The sequence below is a fragment of the Girardinichthys multiradiatus genome, chromosome 4, assembly GCF_021462225.1.
Source record: "Girardinichthys multiradiatus isolate DD_20200921_A chromosome 4, DD_fGirMul_XY1, whole genome shotgun sequence".
NCBI lineage: Eukaryota > Metazoa > Chordata > Actinopteri > Cyprinodontiformes > Goodeidae > Girardinichthys > Girardinichthys multiradiatus.
The window spans coordinates 35,945,812-35,972,443 of NC_061797.1; the positions used below are offsets into that span (position 1 = coordinate 35,945,812).

Here is a 26,632-nt window from a genome sequence, read left to right on the forward strand (position 1 = left end):
CAGCTGGGTTTACTATCCCAGTCTGTTGGAGCTTCTTGATAACCTACGTTTTTTTTTTTTTCAGCTGACATTTGTACTTTGTTTTTGCCATTATGTGTGTGTGTGTGTGTGTGTGTGTTTGTTTATCTTATGCTGCTTGTTCGTTCAGATTTTTGTTCATTTGATTGTTTTTGTACTTTTTCAAACTGAATTTATATAAAAAATTAATTATTTAAAAAAAAGATGTAGAAAGCATACAGTTGCACCTTATTGACACCAGGTGGAGTACACACTTTTATAATATTGCTTGGTTGTAATATGCATGAATTTCACATTATTTAGAGGGTTTAAAATATTTGTTTTTTCCCATTTTTGAGATGAATTAATTATACAACAAAAATGGTAAATATTTTTTCAAAAACAAGATCTGGATCCATAGGTGTAAATTGATTCAGGATTTTCTATAATCCATACAAGGTCTAAAGTATAAATACAGGCTGTAATATATGCAAACTAATAATGGAGTAAATAACTTTTAGCAAGTTGCATTTCCACCACACACGCTTTGTAGCCATTAACAACCTTTTTGCAGAATTCTGGCTCTAGTTGAGCTCTCTTCTTATTAGAAAAAGGAGGCTCATTTAAATTGATTGGGTTTAGGGGCACTGGGTGGCTCATGTGGTAGAGTAAGTGCGGCATGTGCAGAGGCTATAGTCCTAGACGTGGTAGTCCTGGTTTTGATTCCTGACCTTGGACAATTTGCTGGACGGTTTCCCCTTCTCTCCTCTTTCCTGTCAAATTACTGTTCAATATACGCCACTAGTGTCAACAAAAATGTCTGGGATCCCAGGACTGATTTGGCTTTAAAGCATAAACCACAACTTTTTAATTTGGCTGAAATTGTGGCTTTCCAGAAGCTTAACGTTCAAAAGACCATTTTGAGGTGTGTTTCGGATCATTGTCTTATTGAAATACACTAAGTGAGAGTTTCAACCGTCATTATTTTTTGCAGTCCTGGAGTACCACTAGTGGTGAAACAGACCCCTAGCATGATGTTACCACCATTCTGCTTGACCGGTACAGTTTTCTTTGAGTTGGAAAGCTTCATTTTGAGTCCTTTCAACATTCTTCTTGTTATGATAGCTACAAAAAACAAGTATCATTCATGTGGAATTAATAACAGTGTAAGAAAAGTCAAAAACTTTGGCTTTGGTCATTTTTTTCTTTGCTGTAACAATGTTTCTTGGCAATAAATCCTATTTTGTTCAAATGTGTGTTTATTTCCCCTAAAATGCTGCCGCTTCTGCAGGAAAATCCATTTGTGTGCTACACAGCAGAGTTGAGTAAGTTGCACCGAATCCTCCTGTTAAGTTCACTGTTTGTTACATGAATAATTTGCCCAATTCCCGTTACTTGCTTTTTTAAATTTCAATCACCCAACCCAATAAACTACACCAAACAAGGGTCAGCAGTAGAATAGTCTGTTTGGGATCGGCAAAGAGGATTTGACAAGTTTCTCATGAGCGAACCAGAAACGTGCCGATCCCAACATACTCAACTCTACTGTACCACCCAAAATATATATTAAGGTTGAATATATGTATTCCAACATTAAGATATTTAAATTGTTGTAAAGAACTGCAAAGTCCCAACTTTTATGGCTTAAATTCTGCAGTTTAATCAATATGTGAAAACAAAGTTAATAAAACATTAAAATTAAAGTTAGTCATTCTTTGCAATAACTCAGAATGAGGATTGTCATAATGGGGTGCAACACTTAGTTGCTTCCCAACAGAGCTGGTAATCCTGCTTTACGTGTTCCATGTTAGTCAGTGTGCAACTAGATGAATGTAGTAGTAAAAGCACCAGTATGTATATCATCATGTTTCCATGGAGTTTCCATGATCGTTTGGAAGAGGACATTCCCGTCTAATTGTTTTTTGCAAGTTCACTGACAATAAAAGTCAGTTGAGAAAATTGCAACACTACTACAATACAAATTAAAACTGTGCCTTTGAGATTGTTATTCCCCTCTGTTGCTTTTCATGTACTGCTGAAGAGTGCCTGGTAGAAACAGAAAAGTGAAAATATCCCAGCAAATAATGGTAGCAGTCACATAGTCCAGAATATATTGAGTTTCAGCCACAAACAATCGCTTTGTTGGTAAACAGTCTTTGAAAAATTCAATTGAGTCTTCTCTTCTTGTTCAGCCCCTCAACCAAACCAGTGTCATCTCCTAGTACAGAGGCTCACTGCTGCAGTGTAAATAGTTTAATGGTTTATTTTTAATGTTCAGTTTTCTGCGCCTGTCACCCATCTGTCTACTTGCACATTGTTCGGTTTTATTTCTCCTAGTCTGAATTATCTGTCTTTTTAGATATCCATCAGTAGTATCTGTTGAGACTTTGAGTCACTGTGCTGATATCTGGTTGTCCATTCATCCAGATCTCTCGGAGAACCCGTTCTCGCTCCTCAAGTCGCTGCGCCCGGTCCAGCTCTAAAGACAAACATACAAACAAAGTTTTAAATACAGTCATCCTCTGCTTTTTGCTTTTAGAGCTTAAAATTTTGTTCGGTTTACTGTTTAAAGTGTGTGTGTATATACAGGGGTTGGACAATGAAACTGAAACACCTGGTTTTAGACCACAATAATTTATTAGTATGGTGTTGGGCCTCCTTTTGCGGCCAATACAGCGTCAATTCGTCTTGGGAATGACATATACAAGTCCTGCACAGTGGTCAGAGGGATTTTAAGCCATTCTTCTTGCAGGATAGTGGCCAGGTCACTACGTGATACTGGTGGAGGAAAATGTTTCCTGACTCGCTCCTCCAAAACAACCCAAAGTGGCTCAATAATGTTTAGATCTGGTGACTGTGCAGGCCATGGGAGATGTTCAACTTCACTTTCATGTTCATCAAACCAATCTTTCACCAGTCTTGCTGTGTGTATTGGTGCATTGTCATCCTGATACACGGCACCGCCTTCAGGATACAATGTTTGAACCATTGGATGCACATGGTCCTCAAGAATGGTTCGGTAGTCCTTGGCAGTGACGCGCCCATCTAGCACACGTATTGGGCCAAGGGAATGTCATGATATGGCAGCCCAAACCATCACTGATCCACCCCCATGCTTCACTCTGGGCATGCAACAGTCTGGGTGGTACGCTTCTTTGGGGCTTCTCCACACCGTAACTCTCCTGGATGTGGGGAAAACAGTAAAGGTGGACTCATCAGAGAACAATACATGTTTCACATTGTCTACAGCCCAAGATTTGGGCTCCTTGCACCATTGAAACCGACGTTTGGCATTGGCATGAGTGACCAAAGGTTTGGCTATAGCAGCCCGGCCGTGTATATTGACTCTGTGGAGCTCCTGACGGACAGTTCTGGTGGAAACAGGAGAGTTGAGGTGCACATTTAATTCTGCCGTGATTTGCGCAACCGTGGTTTTATGTTTTTTGGATACAATCCGGGTTAGCACCCGAACATCCCTTTCAGACAGCTTCCTCTTGCGTCCACAGTTAATCCTGTTGGATGTGGTTCATCCTTCTTGGTGGTATGCTGACATTACCCTGGATACTGTGGCTCTTGATACATCACAAAGACTTGCTGTCTTGGTCACAGATGCACCAGCAAGACGTGCACCAACAATTTGTCCTCTTTTGAACTCTGGTATGTCACCCATAATGTTGTTTGCATTTCAATATTTTGAGCAAAACTGTGCTCTTACCCTGCTAATTGAACCTTCACACTCTGCTCTTACTGGTGCAATGTGCAATCAATGAAGACTGACTACCAGGCTGGTCCAATTTAGCCATGAAACCTCCCACACGAAAATTACAGGTATTTCAGTTTCATTGTCCAACCCCTGTACAGTTTATGTTTATACAGGGGTATTTGACAGTCATCTTAGTCAGATAACCAGGGAATTAGAGCTAAACTCAGACATTCTGGGTCTATGTGTTACAAAATAATTCTGTTTTCTAATTTGCTGACTAGCTCAACATATGCACAAAGGCTGCTTCTGATTGGCTCATCTGTGCCCACTTGATGACTCCTTCTCATGAACCTGACAGCTCCTGAGACTTTGCCAAGCCCAGGCAGAACCGATGCTGGATCATCCTCTTGAGCTTTGTTTTTTTGTCAGCTGAGTTTGCAAAATGCTATTGGAACTTTAAACAGAAACATGTGCTTTGGCCAGATGAGACTAAGGTAAAGGATCTGGGATGCTATGGGCCCGTTTCTATTCCAAAGACCCTGGGAACCTTGTTATGTGCATGGGATCATGCACTTCTTGAAATACCAGGACATTTTGAACTAACATGTGGTGGACTGCAGATGTTGGAGCCATTTGTAATGCAAATTTTATTTAGCATTAAAAGTCTTCATTTCCTTTTTATTATTTTTTCTATTTTTAGTATATGTTTACATCTTTTTTTTTTCTTTTTTTTTTGAATGGGCCATTAGGTGCGAATTTGCATAAGTAGGTCAAGTGTGATGGGTCTGTAAGAGCACCTGGGTATACGATTTTTTACCAGTGTTCGGGAAGGCTGCAGATGGTTATGCTGTCTGCATGTTTGCTGACAATGGTGAATAAATCAACTGAAACGCACCCCTTGGTATGGAGATCAATTCTTTTATTTGACCTACATAAAGCCAAACTCCTGACAGTGCCAGAATGGACATTTGATTTGTTTTGCCAAAGGTTGAGGACAAATAGCCATTACATTAGAGGTAAACTAAAAATGGGTCATCATTGAGCCTTTCTGGAGGATATTGAACCAAAGCATATAGCCAAATAAACACAGAAATGGTTCAGTAAATCAAACTTGTCCCATGACTATCTCCATCCCCAGATTCACAGTAAATTTCACAGAAAACCCTTGGGGTTAGCTAATGAAAGAGAGCATCGAGGACCTAGGACTCTGAATGCTCTAGAGAGATTGTGCAAACATCTGTCTCAATGGTTCAACTTTGTAAAAATATAGGGAAGACGAAGTGCTATCCTATTGAGAGAAGGATGTTGTACAACATATTGACAACAGGGGTACTAGTAATTTTGTTGCAACTATTCTCTTTATTAAAGGATGTTTTCCCCACTGAGTACTCGGAATAAAGTATTGGTTTTTCCTGACTTTTTGGTGTAAGATTACACTATTACCATAATACATGCATTTATTTAAAGGCCTTTTACACTTAATCAGGGGTAACAACCAATGTGTTTACTTTTGCAGTTTGTATGGATTTTTGGACATTCATTCAATCTTCAATGTTGCTTCAATGCCTGTTCTATAAACTTGCATGTTCCTGTTTGACAGATACCCTCAGAAGATGTGAACATGGTGGCATTCAGCAGAGCTCTCTCGAAGCGCCTGCGTCGCCGTGCCGACAGATCACACGTGTCATCCCAGTCCTCTGGCTCACAGTCCCCAGTGTGCCCAGTCGCTCCGGAGGCCACAATCACAGCAGCAGCGCTGTCTGGGTTGCCGTCACTGGGCTGAGGGAGGGCACAGATGTGCTGGCGACGATGATGTCTGACCCTTTGGCGATTTTGAAGGTCATTGCTGTTGCCATAGTGGCAGTCTGCTCGACAGTGTATCTGGAAGACGATGGCGCACAGCGTGACCAGGAGGCCAACACACACACCGCCGAGAAACACCAGAGCTGTTCTCTCAGGTTGGTCTGTGATTAAAGGAATAAACAGTCAAATAAAAATTATACAGGGTTAAACATGTTAGCATGCTCTTCATCTCCTACTTTCTTTGTTTCTTTATGGTCTCCATCTGTTAGCAAATGCCTTGTTTCCACTTGTTGATCCTCATCTAAGTTGCCACCTTCAGTTACCTTATCCCCTCATCAGATTTCTTTATGTTTGCAGAATTCAAGATATTACACAGATCAAACCAGATGACTACATGCTTAAAAAGAACATAACCATGGAAAAGTTTAGTCTGTGTCAATTTCAGAGTGAGAAAAATAAGATTATGTGTCTTTTTATGGAGTGTATGCATAGACATTGTTCAAATGTTTGTTTAAGATAGAAATACTGTACATCAGGGCTATAATCTGAAGACTGATCACAGACAATCCCACGTAAATCTAGTTGATCTTACCTGCAATGAATGTGTAAGCAGCCAAAAGGTTGCTAAGCATTGCCATCTCCTGGGGTCCCATCTCCACCTCCATGTTTGTGCTTCCGGGTGTTGGAGTGCTCATATTATGACAGAGAGAGATCAGTATATTCTCCTGGAAAGGTCAAATCAGTTCCTCATCTTTCCCCCTGGAGTGTCAGGATTTTGGAAAAAAATCCAAATATTAAGTAAATGTTTCTGGCGTATCATCCCGTCTAAACTTTCTACACGTTTGACAAAATAATTTTTTTTTAAAAAGACTCTCAAGGTCACCTTACAATATGAACAACACATAAAAGTAACATTATTATAAAACACACACTTAAAATAAAAATTTCATAAAATTACTGGCAAGTCTAAACAGGTGGGTTTTGAGATGAGTCTTGAATATGGTTAGAAATGAAATTGTACGAAGGTCCATAGGGAGTCCATTACAAAGGTGAGGGAGGGGGAAATGTGGTAGAAAGCTGGGTAGGGGCAGTGAATAGAAGTGCAGCAGTGCTTTGAGTAGATATCGAAGAGCTTTGAATGGTAAAAGTTGAATTTTAAATTCAAAACGGAAATGGACTGGATGCCAATGAAGGTTTTTTAAGACAGGTGTAATATGCTGCATGGTTCTGGATATGGGCAGCAGAAGTCTGGACCAGTAAAAGCTTATGAAGATATTTGTGGGGTTAGGCATATAATGCATCATAACATCAAGCGGAGATGTGACAAGAGCATTAGCCAGAGTAGCAGTATAGTTGAGGGTGAGTGATGGCCAGATCAGTATTATGAAGGTGGAAATAAGCAGACTGTATGATGTTCCTTTTGAGGGCAGTGAAGGAGACAGTATTTCATGAAGTGTTTTGAATGAGTTGAAAGGTTATTAAATGCTTTTTAAACTTTACCAACTCAACTGCTTAATTATGTTCTTCTCACCAAATTTTCATTGTAAACATGTCCAAACTGTTTTGTGCAAAGTTAAAAGAGAAAATTAGTCGATTATGTTTCAGAGGAACAGAGATAAAACAAGTGTTTAGTCACATTTGGCTTGGCCACTAAACATGGTAAACATAAAACAACAAGCTCAGTATAATGTTCATAGTAGCATGTTTTATAGCGGCAGGTACAGAAGCAGTCTAGATGCATTTTGCAGAAGCTTGCTGGTACTTTCTATGTATTCATGGATTAAATCCAAGCATTTAAATCTTTGGTACTTTGTTTTGCAATTTATTATAGAAAAATACTCACAATTCAGTCCTAAAACAATCAACCTATTTTTGTTGTTACGTGTGTTTCTGTACTGTGAACTAATCCCTAATCACCTACCTTCCTCCCTCCTTTTTTCTTTAACCCTGGCTGCTGTGAAATAATCCCCAGATGATGCATGCATTAGGCATCTGCCACTGCACACTTGACCTTTGTGCGGTACATGTGAAAATGCCAGATGTTTCTTAGTGCTCACACAGTGACCATGTCACCACAGATAAATCTCAAAAATCTAAGCCTGACTGGAGAATGATGGTAATATACTGAAGGAAATTCCAAGAATCTAATGACCTTTATCACCTGCAAAAGGTTGCTGTTAGAAAGCCTGAAGTTTTCAGGACTTTCCAAAATATGCACCAGGGTATGTTATCGATTTTAATTTTGGATTAATTAGTATTTTGTCCAAACTTTCTGTATCTATTGCCTTTTTGAAAGTATTCAGGTTTTGCAGATCAGAGCGCCTTAACCCTCAAAGTGGTTTTACAAAACCAGTAACAACCATCATTCATACTCACTCATGCAAAAAGCATCTTTTGGTTTGTGCAGTTACAGCATGAACAACAACTGTAAGCCATTAGTTTCAAAATTATCAGAAATAAACGCTTGAAATATATTATTATGTGAGTGTAATTAAGCTTTATAACATAAGTATCCCTTTGTGAAATCAATTGGATTCAGTTTTAAAGATTTTCAAATCTATTGAGATGCACCTGGAACTAGTATTTTTTAAAGGTCTTTAGGTGATTTACTAAAGGCACTCACAACTCTGTGGAAATATCAGTAACATTTAGATTGAATTAGATTAGATTAGATTGGATTAGATTAGATTAGATTTTAAATTAACGTCTCTGTCCTTACAAAAAATAAAGATACATGAAAACTCCCATTGACAAAACAGAACAATGGGTTAGAACAATAAATCATTAATGCTAGTTTGTTGTATGCCACTCAGATTCCAGTTTACAAACAAATAGTCCCCCAAAAATTTGTATCGTTAACAGATTTTAAATATAAATAAATCAAGGCACGCTGCCACAAAGGCACCTGCATTATTTACTCTGAATTTGTTGATGCTGCATGCCTTTAGAGTTTGAGACAGTCAGTAGACTGGCAAAATCCAATGAGTGGTGGCAAGGAATGGCATTTAAGACGGATAAGGAGAACTTTGTTCCCACCAAGGGGGCAGAGGTTTGGAGACCAACAGGAAAACAGCAACAACAAGAGCAGCAGTAGTGGTGGTACGGGAAAATGAGATCCAGCGAACAAGAAGCAGCACCAGTAATGACAGAGGGAAAGTGTAAACTAGACTCTGCCCATGGATCAACTGACCAGAGCCTGCCAATCCATAAGCAATGGTGCTATCCTCTTTTTTTTAGCTTGGACTTTCAAGGTTTCCAAAGAACTCTTAGCTGCAGGATTTGTTTTATAATTATTTTTCTGTAATTTCTAGACTATGTGGTCACTGCAATACTTTCTCCGCCTGATTAGGACAATGTGGGCTTCTTTGACATTTAAAAGTATTCAATAGATAAAGGGCAGCGGAGTTCTCTTTAATGTATTTAGTGAGATTTGTTGAGGGTAAAACTGCCAACACAAAGTAAAATAAAAGGTTATTTAGGAATATTTAAATAGCTTTGGTGATACATTCCTGTGTACTTTCCTCATACTGCCACTCACTTTAAAGCCACCTCGCCTCACAGGGTCCTACTTAAACCTTTGTTGTGCTTTTTCCATTGTGCACAGCTCAGCGACTAGAATATTAAAACCATTCTTTCAGTATGTTGTCTTTGAGTGCCACATTATAAAGGAATAACTTTAACATGGACTGCCCAGCAAAAGTTTTTATACCCCTGGATTTTTTTACTTATTTTCTCACATTGCAACCACAAACTTCAGAGTATTATTGTTATTGGGGTTTTATGTTACAGACCAACACAAAGTAGAGCATCTGTTTTTGGCCCCCCTTATTTTCCATCCATCCATCCATTTTCTATACCCGCTTCTTCCATACAGGGTCGCAGGGTCTCCAGTGGTCTACGGATCCGGTCATGAAGCAGGGTACAACATGGACAGGTCTCCAGTCCATCACAAGGCAACACAACCATGCACACACCAATTCACATCTAAGGGCAATTGAGAGAAACCAATTAACCTAACAGTCATGTTTTTGGACTGTGGTTGGAAGCCGGAGTACCCAGAGAGAGCCCACGCCTGCACAGGGAGAAGTGCCTAAAGAGGTCACCTATTTAGTCTACAGAGTCCACTTGTGATTCACTTAATCAGAGTATAAATGCAGCTGTTCTCTGAACGCCTCAGAGCTTTGTTAGGTAACTATAGTGAACAAACACCACCGTGAAGACCAAGGAACACCCTGCAGACAGGTCAGGATTGAGATGAGGGTGTCATAATGACCACTTCAAAAGACTCACTTTGTTGTTCTTTAGGCTCTTTGAAACTACTTTAGCAGTATGTTTAGAGTCATTGCCCATTTGGAAGATTCTTTTGCACCGAGGCTTTAACTTCCCTCCTGATATCTTGAGATTTTGCTTCAATATTTCCACATAATGTTTTTTCCTCAGCAAAACACCTCCTCAACACGATGCTATCATCTATGGACTTCACGGATGGTGTTCTCAGGCTTGCAAGCTTCTTCCATTTTCTTTCAAATGTCATGTAATGCAATGTTAATTATGGCTAAAACCTTCAGTTGTAGTTTAATCAGACCACGGGACATGTCTCCAAACATTAAGGTCTTATTCCCTGTTAGCATTTGCAAACTATAATCAGGCTTTTTGTCTTTGTTGCTTTTGGAGTAATGGTTTCTTCCCTGCTGAGTGGATAGTATGACTGAACAGTATGATGACATTCCCCTCCTGTTTATTGTCCAATAGATAAACGTGACTCTTTCAGGTATTAGGAAATTGTGCCCAGGGATGAACCAGACTTATGGGAGTCCACAATTCTCTTCCTGATATTTTGGGTGATTTATTTTTATTTAAGGAATTAGTCTGTTTAAGGTGTTATCTTAAAATACATCGACAAGTGTGCTGCCAATTAACTCAAATGTTGTTAGTTAATTAATCAATAGCTTGCAAGCCATGACATAATAATCTGGCCTTACCTAAAATGTTGAACGTAATCATATTAGTGAATGTAAACTTTTGAATTTTAAGAAAATAATGCAAATAATCATTATTCTGGCAATTAGCAGATAGAAATAATTTAATCCTAGCTGACCTAAACAGGGAAAATTCAGTCTGATTTCATGTCATACAGTAAGAAAAACAGGCTGTGTTTTTTTATGCAATGCATGAAAGTATATGGTCTCAAAAGTGAACCTATTAACTCTGAAGACAGAGCAGCGTCTATTCCTAACACCTAAGAATGGCTTCTCACAATCTTTAAACATTTAAAATTTAAACAGCCCAAAACATAGATGTTAAAACCTAAATGCTGTATTCTAGTGACGAGGAGCTGTAAAAACAGGGCATAAGTTTAAAGCCAAATAAAAAATGGATGATGCACTCGGAAGAGCTCAAAGTGGCCCAATTTCTGAGGATGTCTTCAGCTGTAAAAACCCAGGAAGACAGCACTACTGACCTGCTAAAAAAGAGAATAGATGTGTGTTTTGTCTGTCACATTTCTGAAAGCATTCAGATACATTTTCTCCTGTCATACCTGTTCATTTTCACAGAAGCTGCACATCAGCCTTTAAATTGTTTTACAAAACTAACTGATGAATTTAGTAGCATGGCTGTCGACTATAAGATGAACACAACCTCGAAGCACTTCTAAATTCACTGACTGTCAGGATCGTTTTGAGATGCTGTGTGAAAGTGCTCCAGGATGCTGCTGCCCTTCCTTCTCCGTCTCTGTTGCTTTCCCTCCTCAGTCTGGATGTGACAGTTAAACTTATTGCATGCTACAGCAGGAAGCATGTCAACATGAGGTTTGTTAACTCAGGGTTATTGTGAGTACAGTTTTTAAATTAGACATCTAATGAATCTCTTAATTTGATATCAAGCAACTGAACATCACAGTTATATAATTACATCAGTATGACACTCGTGGCCTACAGCCAACTCATCACAGCCACTGTGCCCAGGAGTAAACGCAACACAAGCTACAACATAGCACCACCATCTTTCTACACGTTCATCACTGCCACTGTCCCTTCTCCTTTTTTTGGTGGGAGTGACTAAAGAATAAAAAACTATATTATGGATGATAAAGGTAAGCATCATTATAAATATTTTTGCACAATCATTTTTTGGGCTAAATATCAGGGTATTTTTTAATCTTTAGAGTTAAAAGACAAAATGGAACTAGAAGAACCAAAATGTCATAAAACAAATCTGTCATATTAAAGACTTCAAGAGGATTTACTGTAGAGGTGCACAACACACTGTCATCAAAACCAATATATAAAATACTGCAATCTGAAAGGACTGCATGGACCAGTGGTATCCAACGTTTTTGCACCGCAGGCCAAAATTGCCAAGTTGAACTTATTCTGGGGTTGTGATTTGTTTTTCAATTAATAAAGCAGAATAATTTTAAAGATGCTATATTTTAATTTTAAAAAGTAGAAAAAAACTAATTATTGTAAGTCCGAGAAAGGGTCTCAGATTTTTGCCTTGAAAAAGAAGGTTTTTGACAGTGTAGAAAATGGTTTTAGTCTATAAACAGCAACTAAAACAAGAACTTTGGGCTCGGCGCTATTGGTGTAGGGGTTTAATCGAGGGGCCCCTGTACTGAGGCTTTGGCCTATATGGCGGTCCCAGGTTTGAGTCCCAGCCCCAGTGACGTTTGCCGCATGTCTTCCCCTCTCTCTCCACCCCTTTTTCCTGTCTGCCTACTGTCAAAGAAAACACTGAAAAACAAAAGCCACTAGTGCCGCAAAAAAAATCTTCAAAAAAACTTGCTGTATTTAGTCAAGTTTAATGAATGGATGTCTGCAAGTCTGTTTGTGAGTTAAAAGACACTGGATGTTTGTGGCCCTACTATGATATTGAAATTAAAGCAATAAACATGGCTAATAAAAGAAAAATACTTAGTGTTGTACCTAAAACGTTCCATAAGATATAAACTTGTCATTGCAAATTTCATCCTATAACATTACAAAAGGTTGCAAAAGCCCGCAGGTCATACTCTGTACCCCTGCCTTGTAAGCAATATTCGGTAATATTTTGCTGTGTTAATGCTTTAGACCTTCACAAATCAGATTTTACAAATCTGTTGCGGTGTCATCCCTGTGTACATACATGTACATGCATGTATGTAATCTGTATTAGTCTGTTTTGAAATGTACGTGTCGCTCTACTGTTATGTATATTTCCTTTTTTTGGTGAAGTCTCCTACATCTGGATCTGCTTCAGGCAGCAGGAATGCTTCAGTTCATTGCTTCTTTTTCTTCCCTTCCTCTTTATCCAGCTTCTGTGATTCTGTTGCACTAACACGTGTCAAATCTATACCTTTTATACATATAACAGTTGTAATTTGCACTTTACACCATGTTACTGCATCATTTGATAATTGTTTTTTATTTCTGGATTATTTGCTAATTGCTATATGTTACCCACTCAGGGACCCCAGATCAAAATGAGCCATTATGCTAACATTCATTAATCGTGCACAAATAAGATAAATACATTAGAAATGCAATGTATCTGGCCACTGCGCAGCATCTCTACGTGCCCTCAGTGCTCTCACCTGATAGAGATCTCAGTGGCTGAGATGCTAAAGCTCACAGAAGGTAATATAGATATCACGACTATGGAAAAGAAGGATATGATCACACCAGTGAACAATATTTTTGCTTTAACATGTTTTTCTTATATCATGCAACCCTAATTTACTGTACACATCTGTGCATACAATATACATTTTATTTATTTATTTCCAGATACATATCAGAAAATCAGTGGGATCTGCAGAGGGGCAGTTGCCATATTGGACCATGAGGACAGCCATATTGGGGCCTTTAGGAGTCATTCCAAGTTGATTTTTGTGACTGGGAACATTAAAAGTATTCAGAGTGTGTATGTTGACACTAGAAGCACAACAAAAATCTACCCTCTCTTTGATCTGTTTGTTTTGAAGTCAGGTTTTGGTTTGTCTCAGAAGGAAGAAGTCAAATCTGTTAATGACATCGCACTTGAGTGAGGTTTATTAAAGGCCGTGCTCCAGGACTAGGCCAACAACAATTACCAGCACAAGCCGATTACCATGCATTCCTCTCCATTTACATGTTCAAACACTGAAGGAAAATGTTCACATTTCAGGGAACTCCAACTTCTTTTTACCAATCTATTGAATTAAAATTGATCTCTCATTATTCTAGCATTTTGCAAACAGAAAACGTTTAGTCTGATTTAATGTTAAACAGCGATAAAAAGAATGTGGTATGAGTTGTTTTATACAGTATATATATCTGATATTCATGATATCTCTATTCACTTCGAGTAGAAATTAGTTGGATTCGTAATAAATTAATTCTTGATTATATTAATTACCAGTTCTCAGTGTTTTTTCTGTAATCTTTGATTGAAGTGAAATAATTTTAATGATGCTACATAAATCTCAGAGAAATGTACAGAATATTCCTGTTTCTGCGAATGTGTGACTGTTTTAAAGACAAATCCCACGAAGCAGAAAAGCCGCTCTCTTGGTCTGAATGCTGTAATCCCATCACTGATGCCACAATCTGATTTTTTCTTTTTTGTTTTGTTACATGAAGGAAATGCAGATCAAACATTTAGGAAGAAACAATTTTCCATCTCTGTTTATTTTAGACACTGATCTTCTCCACTTCTTTGTTTGGTCCCTGTTCTGCCTGACCAGTTTATCATGGTTCACAATGGGGTGTTTTTGTTTAGTAAAGAAAACTATAATTCCTACAACTCTGTCAGCTTTGCTCTGTGCACACATAGGCTCACATGGGGCCCCCTTCACACATATTGAGCTGGAGTGTATTTCTCCCTTGTCTTCTAACGCTAATCCAATGTGACAGTGGTCTTTCCCTCTTCGGCTGCACAGCTACTAACCTGATATGCAGACAGAGCATAAACAATCAAAGAGACAAAATGCAATGAAAGCAGGAGAAAGTAAGACTATCTGAGGAGATGAAGAAATAAAATGTAGAGAAAGGCAAGGAGAGAAATATGGAGACTTTTTGCAAAATACTGCACATTATTAGTATCTGGATTGTCAAAAAAGTGCAGCTTTTAATAAATATCAAGTACATTGTTATACTCACAGTTTAATGATAACATAATCCTAGCTCCCAGCCTTCTGCTTCCTCTTCTTCAACTCTTCTCTTCTTTACTCCTGTCCCTGTAGTCATCTCATCTCACCACTCCTCGTTCTACTCTCCTTTCCCCCTCCTCTCTGCTCTTTCCCCTTAAAGAAAAACCAAAATAGTTCAGGCTGTACAATTAAATGCATAAATCTTCTCAGTCCTTCCACAGCCCTCACTTCGGCACACAAGCTTCAGCCGTCTTTTTACTGTGTTCTGTGGGAGCAAATTAAAAACGTCTTTCATTCTCCCTTCTCCTCTTCAGTTCTCCTGTCTGTGGTGCAGCAGGAGCAGGAGGAGGAAGAGGGAAGAGGAGGAGGAGAAGGAGGTGTGTTGTTTGGACTCTTTTCCAGAGGGCAATTTTCCCTTATTCCATTTTAGTTTTTCCAGCTTATTTTCCAGACACAGAGACAGAGGTCAGCTCCCGAGGGCAGAAATATGACATGAGAGACTCTGACAGGCTGAGTGAAACTCCCTCCTCCCTCCCTGCCAAACGTCTGCATCCTCTCCTATCTCTCACTTCCAAGCAGCAACACCCACACAGACATTCGCATAGTTGTGCATGTAGACTGGGTGCCACTCCTCTTTTAGGTTTCTCTGAGTCCTACATACAGAAGGCGGAGAGAAACACGGAGGGAGGTCCACAGTGACAGCAATGCTGACAGAACAACAGCTTTCCCGTGTCACTACATCAGTGTGTAATGTTTAAAAATGATGTGGCAACACAAAAACATGTTACAATAACATTTTACATAAAAATAAATAATGATAATCATAATTTTCTGTGGCATAATCACAACATGGTTTTGATCACATAAATCACGTTATTGTGATTTATGTAAATGACCAAAACAAAGTAGCAAGCACTTGCAAATGAAAAGAAAAATACATAGAAATATATGAATTTCAGAATTCTTTTACAAATTAAATCTGAAAAGTATGGCATGCATTTATCCTTAGCCCCCTTTTACTCTGATACCCCTCTTTAAAATCCAGCACAAACAATTGCCATTAGCAAGTAGGGTCCATCTGCAGATGGTCGCCTCGGCGTGTTGGTGCGCATTGTTTTGTTTTGTTTTTTGCTTTAAAACGGTCTTCTGTGATGGTACCCGGAGCTCTTTCACCAGAGAAGAACTCATGAACATCAGGGCTACTACACCAGAGGAGTTATTTCCCACTTTTCTGTCTACTGCTCTGGAATTTATGGACATTCTGGTCAAAGGTTCCGCTCACCTTTGTTCACGCGGTGAAACGCCGTAAGAGAGGGAAACGGGCTGGGGTGCTGGTACGTCTTCGCCAGCGTGGACTACGAACACCGTTACCTGGAATATTTCTCTCTAACGTGCGCTCACTTCCCAACAAAATGGAGGAACTACAACTGTTGTTGGGGAAAAACAGGGACTTTTATTCATCGGCAGTTTTGTGCTTCACGGAGACGTGGCTGTGTGGATTAATACCAGACTCTGCGCTGCAGCTGGCAGGATTCCAGCTCTACAGAGCGGACAGAGACACGGAACTCTCCGGCAAAGCGAAAGGTGGAGGAATCTGTTTTTACCTCAACAGTGGTTGGTGCAACGACGTGACGGTGATTCAGCAGCACTGTTCTCCAGACCTGGAATCCTTCACCATAAACTGTAAGCCTTTCTATTCCCCCCGTGAGTTCGCTTCGTTCATCCTGGTCGGTGTTTACATCCCGCCACAAGCTAACGTGCAGGTCGCACAGCGCATGCTCGCCGACCAGATACAGAGTGTGGAGCGGACCAACCCGGACTCCTTAGTTATCGTCGTTGGCGACTTTAACAAAGGTAATCTGACCCACGAACTCCCCAAATATAGACAGTTTATAAAATGTCCGACCAGAGAGGACAACATTCTGGATCACTGTTACACCACCATCAGAGACGCTTATCACGCCGTCCCACGTGCTGCACTGGGCCAATCCGACCACATCATGGTCCACCTGATTCCTGCATACAGGCAGAAACTAAAGCTCTGCAAACCTGTTGTGAGGACGACAAGGAAGTGGAGCAGTGAGGCTGTGGAGAATCTCCAGGCGTGTTTAGGCTGTACAGACTGGGATGTGTTCAGGACTACTACCAACAGTCTGGACGAGTACACAGAGGCTGTGACTTCCTACATCAGCTTCTGTGAGGACAGCTGTGTACCATCATGCACCAGGGTGAGTTACAACAACGACAAACCCTGGTTCACAGCTAAACTCAGAAGGTTAAGAATGGATAAGGAAGAGGCCTTCAGGAGTGGGGACAAAGACATATACAGAGAGGCTAAGTACAAGTTTGGCAAGGCAGTGAAAGAGGCCAAACGACTGTACTCTGAGAAGCTCCAAAACCAGTTCTCAGCCAACGACTCTGCGTCTGTCTGGAAAGGGCTCAAGCAAATCACCAACTACAAGCCCCCCACTCCATCAACGACCGACGCCTCGCCAACGACCTGAACGAGTTCTACTGCCGCTTTGAAAGACAAAGGGACAGTCCTGCAACCATCCCCCACGACGCCCCCCAACAGCTGCAGCCACAATCCACCACCCCCATCTCTCCAACCTCAAGAGGGGCCTTGGCACCTCCAACCCCCACCCTGAAGTTCCCCCCCACCAGCCCCCTACCCACGCCGAGGACGGCTCTTTCCATCCAGGAGAGGGACGTCAACAAACTCTTCAGGAGACAGAACCCCCGGAAAGCTGCTGGTCCGGATTCTGTCTCACCAGCCAGCCTGAAGCACTGCGCTGATCAGCTGTCTCCAGTCTTCACAGACATTTTTAACACCTCACTGGAGACATGTCATGTGCCAGCCTGCTTCAAGTCCTCCACCATCGTCCCTGTTCCCAAGAAGCCAAGGACCACAGGGCTTAATGACTTCAGACCCGTCGCCCTGACCTCTGTGGTGATGAAGTCCTTTGAGCGCCTTGTGCTCTCACACCTAAAAGACATCACCGACCCCCTCCTGGACCCCCTGCAGTTTGCCTACAGAGCCAACAGGTCTGTAGACGATGCAGTCAACCTAGCCCTTCACTTCATCCTCCGGCACCTGGACTCCACAGGAACCTACGCCAGGATCCTGTTTGTGGATTTCAGCTCTGCCTTCAACACCATCGTCCCAGTTCTGCTACAGGAGAAGCTCTCCCAGCTGAGTGTGCCTGACTCCACCTGCAGGTGGATCACTGACTTCCTGTCTGACAGGAAGCAGCGCGTGAGGCTGGGGAAGCACGTCTCTGACTCCCTGACCATCAGCACCGGTTCCCCCCAAGGCTGTGTTCTCTCTCCTCTGCTCTTCTCCCTGTACACCAACAGCTGCACCTCCAGTCACCAGTCTGTCAAGCTTCTGAAGTTTGCGGACGACACCACCCTGATCGGACTCATCTCTGATGGTGATGAGTCTGCGTACAGATGGGAGGTGGACCATCTGTTGGACTGGTGCAGCCAGAACAACCTTGAGCTCAATGCTCTAAAGACAGTGGAGATGGTTGTGAACTTCAGGCAGAACCCAGCCCCACCTGCCCCCATCACCCTCTGTGACTCCACAATTGACACTGTGGAATCTTTCCGCTTCCTGGGAACCATCATCTCCCAGGATCTCAAGTGGGAGCCAAACATCAGCTCCCTCATCAAGAAAGCCCAGCAGAGGATGTTCTTCCTGCGGCAGCTGAAGAAATTCAACCTGCCAAAGACTATGATGGTGCACTTCTACACAGCCATCATTGAGACCATCCTCACCTCCTCCATCACCATCTGGTACGCCGCTGCTACAGCCAAGGATAAGGGCAGGCTGCAGCGTGTCATTCGGTCTGCTGAGAAGGTGATTGGCTGCAGTCTACTGTCGCTCCAGGAACTGTACACCTCCAGGACCCTGAAGCGGGCAGGGAAGATTCTGGCTGATCCCTCCCACCCCGGTCACAGACTCTTTGAGACTCTCCCCTCTGGCAGGAGGCTGCGGTCCATCCGGACCAAAACCTCACGCCACAAGAACAGTTTTTTCCCATCTGCCACCAGCCTGGTTAACAAAGCCCGGAAACCACCCTGACACTCTCCCTTTCCCCCACACCCCCCCTTTTTTTGCTGACAGGACACTTGTAACCTGTAACTCTATGTGTTACATTAACGCTCAGCTTGGACTCCTGCTTTACTTGCACTGCCATACTTGCACAATGATCACCTGCACTGTTGTATTGCTCTTGCATCTTATACTGCTCTATATTTACTCTCACTCACTTAAAACTGTGCACATATATTTATATTATATTGTAGATATGTTTATACTGTTTAATTTGTACTGTATTGCACCGACTACGCCAAAACAAATTCCTTGTATGTCCAAAAACGTACTTGGCAATAAAGCTTTTCTGATTCTGATTCTGATGTATTCTAATCTCAGTATTCTGTTCTGTGAAGGCCTCAGAAGTTTGTTAGAGAACATTAATGAGCAAACAGTATTACAAAGACCAAATAACACAGCAGATATATCAGGGAGAAAGCTGTGGAGAAGTTTAAAGCAGAGTTTGCTAATAAAGCAAACTGTCACAGAGCGGTTTTCAACAAATGAAAGAAGTGTGGCACAACGGCAAACCCAGAAAGACATTTCTATGCACTTAAAGTGACAGGGCAAGCTTTAATCCGTAAACAGTAAAGAGGCCATTTGTAACTCTGGAGAAGCTGCAGAGGACCACAGCACAAATGTGAGAAGCTTTCAACAATACAACAATTAGTTGTGCACTCCACAAATCTGGGCTTTGTGGAAAAGTGATAAGTTAAAAGGCACTTTTAAAAGTTGTGTTTGCACTTGCCACAACACGTGGAAGTAGAAGGTGCTCTGGTCAAGTAAGACCAAGTGTTTTTCCTACATGCAGAACACTGCATACAGAGAAAATATATATATATATATATATAGTCAGTCAGTCATTTTCTTCCGCTTATTCCATAGTGGGTCGCGGGGGAGCTGGTGCCTATCTCCAGCAGTCTATGGGCGACAGGCAGGGTACACCCTGGACAGGTCACCAGTCCATCACAGGGCAACACACAAACAACCATGCACACACTCATTCGTACACCTAAGGGCAATTTAGAGTTACCAATTAACCTAACAGGCATGTCTTTGGACTGTGGGAGGAAGCCGGAGTACCCGGTGAGAACCCACGCATGCATGGGGAATATATATATATATATATATATATATATATATTTATGTCCTTTCCTTCTACTTCACAATTACCTGTCTCTGTCTTTCATATAAAATCTCCGCAAAATCCATTGAAGACTATGGTTACAGTATGACAAAAAATAAAACCATTAAGGGCTCTTAATGCTTCTGATAAGCACGGTATATAAAAAAAATAAAGAAACAAAATTCACATGAACAAGGTAAAGCAGTAAAGCCTGTTTAATATGATATTGTGAAGAAATTTATTTTCAGGCAGGTGCTCCCCAACATACAGCGCCTCATCAACAACCGTGTCTAATATTGTGGAGCTATACCAGCATTTCTGTTAAAGTACCTCAGATTCTGTTTATGAAATTTTGATCAGCCAACCTGTCTTGTTGGCAGGTTATTTCTGAGCTGATGTTACACAACAGGAAAGCCTATAAACCTTCCTGCCACTGGTTTGGGGGGAAGACAACTTTTTCCAAGGCAACAGCTTTCAACAGGTATGTGAAAGAAAAGCATGCCAGCATCTCAACAAAGGTGAGAGGTAAAACTTTTAAAGCGAACAAGCAGCTTATGTTAATCAGCATTTTTCAAATAATTAAAGAAAAATCTGTTAGCTGAGGCAGCTAGCTGTAGGAATATTACACATTTCTTCGAATGCAAAGCACAACTCTTTGAAATCAATTGGAGGAACTTATACTTTCAGTACTTTGTGCGATCTTTTGCTGCCTGCCTGCACATTGATGCTTTCCTGGGAGCTTTGGTGCTGGAGCTCGCAGCACTTCACAGATCCCATTGCCACCAGTGAAACATTGTCAAAGGTTAGTATCATCACTCCTTGCTGAGTTCCACATGGTGGATGAAACGGTCTAATTTAATGTTATTAATGTGCAGATCCTACAATATACATCTGTTTTAGGTGAATCAGAGAGTAAGTTGAATGTCAATAAGTGCTCTGAACTAAATGCTCTCCCAGACACAAACCTTAGTTTTAGCCTAATTTGAAATAACAAAGATAAAAAATGTTTAAGATTTTGAACGGGGCTTTGTGTATTTAATTTAAAGAAAGCTGGAAATATTACTAATATAGCTGCAAAAGTGGAAAAGTCCAGAGCTTGCTCTACAAACAATGCAAACTTGCATGACAATACTATTTAGTATGTATTTAAGTGAAGACAAAAATACAGCATTTTATTCTTCAGCTTCATTTTCCAGCATAAAAATCCCCAACCAAAGCTTAATACAACCTACATATCAGAAAAAGAAAAAACATACTTTTAATTGAGATTATTACAGTCGTACAGAGGTAAATTGCTGTATTAAAGTAAATAAATCTGACTTATTAAACACTACTCCATTCTCCTTGCACAGAGAGCGTATTTCCTGAGTAATTACATTATTTCCACACTGTTGACCCGCAGGAGGGCAGAAACAAATGATGCTTCTTCTTTCTTCTGATTACACCCAGTATAAATCTTATCTAAGTCACTGAATCCAGAACTAAACATATTCATGTATGGATTATTTATATTATACATAAAGAAATGTTTGCCTGACTTGTAATGGTTCAAGTATGTTGCACAATCTTTGCACAATATTCTTCCTCCTGTGTCTATAAGCTGCACTGTAGATAAAATATTAGACGTGTGAGAGAAACAAAGAAAGATAACTGACTACTTTGTTTTAAGCTTTGACAATAAATAATTAATAAAATTTAAGGAATAATTTATGGAGATTATAAAAGATAAACACAAATGGACATTTTACATACTGAAAACATCACATATAGATCACTTCTATACCAGTGCATCTAATTTTTGCACCTCCCAGGTTGCTCAGGTTGATAAAATATTAACGGTCCTAACTTCATGTAGTGCGTCCTGTGAGAAATTGTTTTCTGTCATCGGTTAAATATTGAGGGACAGGACTTAAGGTAAGGAACACTGAGTTTTCTCAGCAGCTTTCCTTTCCCGTCCTGGGGTTTTATTGATGGGCAAATCTTCAGGTCATTTCATGTGATCTCCTCAGCCTGTCAGCTCATTAACAAACAAAATATGAACATTATTTTATAAATGGAAATATGCACCATGGTTTAAAATAATGAGCTACAGCTGAACCATATTATGCTGTGGTTATTCATGCATGTGGAAGCGGTATTTCCAATTGCAGTCCTGCAAAAAAATCAAGAATAAATCTGTGATTTCGAAAAAGTTTCAAAAAAGCTGAACACTGCATTTGCTCGCTAATTGTAGTTATTGGGAAATTATGTCCAGCAGTAGATTTTTACACATTTGCTAAGTTTGAGAGCTTTTCATGGAACTGAGTAATAAACCGGAAATATATGGTGCCTACGTTTAAAGTGGTGGATTTATAAATTATATATATAACTTACGTGGTAGTCTTAAACACAGGAAAAAACTAAATCAAGCTTCAGATATTTAATGGACTTGAACTATAAAACCATATCTGTGACTCCTGAGTCTGGAACAAAAGATCAGCAGAGCTGAGTATGTGGTTTGTGCCCATGAAAACTTGCCGAATACTCTCTCCCAAGAGTTTTTAGTGGAGGCAGTGTGATGCTGTGGGCTGCGTGGGAGCATCTCCCTCAGCAGAAAAACAAGGCTTGTCATCATTTGAGACAGATGCCAGTGCTCATCTCCTCTGACTGGAGTTTATCAGGATGACCTGCCTGCAGTGCTGACCTCAGCCCCATCAAACACTTGTCGGATCAGCTTCAGAGTGCTGTTGGTGCCAGAGTGATCATCTTATTCACATTGGCTGCACTGAGTGAAGACTGTTGTTGGTGTGTATGGTTCCCCTGAGAACTACTGAGGCTTCTTTCTGAAAAAAGTGTTGACTTGCTCATATATTATGTTTCTTCAAACTTCAGTCATCCAATCCAAAAATGTACACCAAAGAAGAGTTAATATCAGAGTAAGCTGCTCGGCAGTGGCATTGACTCAAGCATTGTTACAAAAAGGAAACAGTAAAAAATTGGGTTGTATTCAGATGAAAGTGTGCTGAAATGATGTTTAAAATCTTGCTTTTATTTCATTCCCCTAAAATAGGTTGCAGCAAGACTGATAGTTTATATTAAATAAGTAGCTGAGATCATAAACTGGATTGTGAAATGCTCTCTGTTTCTTTGATTCATATATTTCACAGCAGGAGAACTAACTGGACTGGCTGTAGGATCTCTTTGACATGGACTGTCCCTTTTATTCTCCCGAGTCTCTGTTGCTATGGGGCACCTTTACTCAGCGAGGACTATTGGCCAGAACACAGACCTCATTATATTCAAGTTATCTCTGTGTGTATGTGTGTGTTTTGCGTTCATACCCCTGCGGGCACTTTAAACATGCCAGCCCCAGGGTGCTGTTGTCTGGTCCAGACTGCTCTTTGAGGATGAAGCATTGGTTTTAGGGTACAGGTTAAGTTGCTTTGGTTCAGGGTTAGGGTAAGGGGCTGTGGACAATATAATGTTAGTAAGTGTCCCCATGGGGGTAGCAGAACAACCAAATGTGTGTGTGTTATATAAGACAGCTGTTCATGTGGCGATAATCTAATCATTCCCATGACTGAGTCAAGTGGATCTGAGGGCCTCTCGGACTCATCCTCTGTGCACACATCTCTCTTTGTTTCTATAACCTCTTTCTGTGTCTCCTTATGTGTCTGCCCTCTGACTTTATAGTGCTCTCCTTCTGCTTTACGGCACATTTCTTCTATACTGTACCTTAATGCAAAGCCTCTCTCTGTACAGTCTCTCTGCATGTACTGTCCTTTTATTTATGGATACTTGATCTTAATGGGACATTTCAGTAGCATGGGCTAGATGGTACACTTTTGTCTTGCAGCTACAAGGCTGTTATTTACATATAAATCACAGGTGTTCAAAGAGATATTTTACTGACAAACACTAAGATAACTAAGCCAGGGGCTGCACAAGTCCAGTGCTCGAGAGCTATATCCTGCAGTTTTTAGATGCATCCCTTCTCCAACACACTTGAACCAATGAATGGGTCTTTACCAGGCCTCTGTAGAGCTGAAGGACTGAATGCTGATGAAGGTGTGTTGGAGCAGGGATGCATCTAAAAGTTGCAGGATAGTAGCTCTTGAGGACTGGACTGCTAATATTTAGATGTCATGGTTGTAAACCTCTGATTACTTTAAAAAAACATTTAATTTAACTGGTGGCATACTGTATGTGTGGATGTATTTTAAGACAGCTCCTCAAACACACTACTTCTTGTGACATCATGAAAAAATCAAAAGGAATCAGTCAAGAAATCTGGAAGATATTTGTGTAACTCCACAAGTCTGATTCATCCTTGGGTCTACAAGGATAAATCAGTTCGATGGAAGCATAAACACCACAAGAATGTCCAGCCATACTTGTTAGGAAGTTGTCAAGTTCAGAGTCCCCGACATTAATGTGAATTCCTGTGAAATGTATACATAAATCACAGAACAAAAGCAAAAGACCATTTTAAGATGCAGGCGGAACCTGGTAGGATAGTCTCCTTATCCACAGTGAATTGAGTCCTGAATGACATGGGCTGAAAAAAGTCACTCACAGAGGAAGAAGCTATTGTTCTAAAAGTAACATATAATTCACTCTGTGATGGAAACCTTGTTTTTTAGACGACGCAGTCTGATTAAACTAAAACTGAGGTGTTTGACCCTAATGAGCATTATTATATTTTTAGAAAAAAGTGACGCTTGTGAGCCTGAGAAAACCATCCTAACTGTGAAGTATGGAGTTGGGAGCATCATGCTGTCTGGATGTTTTACTGCAGGAGGGAGTGGTGCAATCCCCAAAATAGATGCAATCATGAGGAAATAACAAAATAAAGGAACAATTTAAGAATTATCTCAAAGATATCTGTTTGGAAGTCTTGGGAGCCTGAGCATAAATTGACAATTACACTAAGCATGCTGGCAAATTATTTACAAACTGGTTGAACAATAAACCCCAAGAAAATTTGTGGGCAAAGCTGAGAAATTTTGATCATCAAACACTATTGTGAGGTTTCCATTCTCCATCTCAGAAACATTGCCAAGCTTTGTCCCATGATCACCCTCTCAGATGCAGAAAAGGTGATTCTTGCCTTTGTTTCCTCCATATTTGTCTACTGTAATGCCCTCCTCATTGGTATAACCCAGAGCTCTGCTGCTTGGATCCTGATGAGACTCCGGAAACTTGAACATTTAAAACCCATTCTTTACTCATTTCACTGGTTCTCCATCACTGTAAGAATTCAATTCAATTCAATTCAGTTTTATTTATATAGCGCCAATTCACAACACATGTTGTCTCAAGGCACTTCACAACAGTCAGGTACATACATTACAATTAATCCTAACAATTGAACAGTGCAGTTGGAGTTAGCTTTTTATTCAAATTGGATTAAAAGTTTTTCTGTCTAAGGAAACCCAGCAGATTGCATCCAGTCAGTGACTTGCAGCATTCCCTCCTCCTGGATGAGCATGTAGAGACAGTGGACAGTGACTGGCGTTGACTTTGCAGCAATCCCTCATACTGAGCATGCATGTAGCGACAGTGGAGAGGAAAAACTCCCTTTTAACAGGAAGAAACCTCCAGCAGAACCAGGCTCAGTATGAGTGGCCATCTGCCACGACCGACTGGGGGTTTGAGAGAACAGAGCAGAGGACACAAAAAGAACACAGAAGCACTGATCCAGAAGTACTTTCTATGGGAAGGAAAAGTAAACATTAATGGATGTAGCTCCTTTAGTTGTTTCACCTAGAAAGAAAGAACTGATAAACTCTGAGCCAGTTTTCAAGGTTAGAGTCTGAAAGAGAGCACATATAATTAGTTACAGTAAAAGCTCAGTCAATTTCCATGTCTAGGAGAGAGAAAGGGTTAAACACTGAAAGACAGGGCTATGTGGATCATCGGTAGAGGGTGAGCATTAAGTTGTTGCCAGCAGAAGCTCGGACGATTCCCCTCTCCAGAAAGGTGTCACAGGTAAACACAGAGCCAGTCCAGGTGTAGCTTCTAGGAAGAGAAAAGAGAGAACAAAGTTAAAAGCTGAAATAACAGCAAATAATGCAAAATTGGAGAGTAGTGTGAGAATGTAGCGAAGAGGGTGAAAGTGGTCGTTATGTCCTCCAGCAGCCTAAGCCTATAGCAGCATAACTACACAGATAGTTTCAATTCAGATTGTTTAGTTAAACGGCGCTTATTTACAACAATGTCGTCTCAAGGAACCCCACAAAGAGTCCCACTGATGGTCATTGTTATACTAAAAACCACAAGGATTGGGATACCTCTCTCTGTCAGACTGATTATAACCATTGGAAAAGAGAGGGGGTCAGACAGGTAGCAGAAATGGAGGGTGTGTTTGCACCTCAACCATAACTGAGCCGGTTTAGGCTAAACCTGACTCCCCCTTAATCCAACCAACAGGGAGGGAGGAAGGCTCCCTCCCTGATAACCTAAGCCACTCTAACTATAAGCTTTATCAAAAAGGAAAGTTTTAAGCCTAGCCTTAAAAGTAGACAGGGTGTCTGCCTCACGGACTAAAGCTGGTAAGAATGGAAAATAAAATCTCCTTTATCACTTACCTGTGTATCCTCGCCCTATCTAAAATAACTTTTCTCCTCCCCAGGATCATGCAGTCTGTCCACATTATACAATGCTCTTCCTGACATTGTGAGGGCATCATAGTCCATGGACGGATTAAAAGGCAAACTTAAAACATTTCTTTTTCTGATGCTTTTGAAGCTCTTTGAAATTTACTATGAAAATGTAAGGTCTGTCATATATAAAAGGCATTATCATATTTATTCA

The 26,632-nt window shown here is 40.6% G+C and overlaps 1 protein-coding gene across 2 annotated transcripts; it reads right to left on the reverse strand.

The window, feature by feature from the left end:
• Window positions 1-1,632: 1,632 nt before the first annotated feature.
• Window positions 1,633-15,145, reverse strand: LOC124866517 (protein eva-1 homolog A-like). 2 transcript variants are annotated; one of them, XM_047362337.1, is made up of 5 exons: window positions 14,841-15,145; window positions 14,623-14,765; window positions 6,096-6,262; window positions 5,305-5,664; window positions 1,633-2,476 (listed from the first exon to the last, which is right to left on the reverse strand). In XM_047362337.1, exons 3-5 carry the CDS (start codon window positions 6,196-6,198, stop codon window positions 2,364-2,366), a joined length of 576 nt encoding a protein of 191 aa, XP_047218293.1. In that variant the 5' UTR covers window positions 6,199-6,262; window positions 14,623-14,765; window positions 14,841-15,145; the 3' UTR covers window positions 1,633-2,363. The 2 variants fall into 2 exon arrangements, with proteins under 2 accessions (XP_047218293.1, XP_047218292.1); XM_047362336.1 differs by having other exon boundaries at window positions 14,623-15,145.
• Window positions 15,146-26,632: the final 11,487 nt, after the last annotated feature.

What these genes read in the sequence shown, in the direction of transcription:
- LOC124866517 (XM_047362337.1), bottom strand. Translation starts at nt 6,198, where the DNA reads ATGAGCACTCCAACACCCGGAAGCACAAACATGGAGGTGGAGATGGGA. An exon ending in TGCTTACACATTCATTGCAG is followed by an intron (nt 5,665 to 6,095) that starts GTAAGATCAACT and finishes CTTTAATCACAG; the next exon opens with ACCAACCTGAGAGAACAGCT. An exon ending in CATGTTCACATCTTCTGAGG is followed by an intron (nt 2,477 to 5,304) that starts GTATCTGTCAAA and finishes GTTTGTCTTTAG; the next exon opens with AGCTGGACCGGGCGCAGCGA.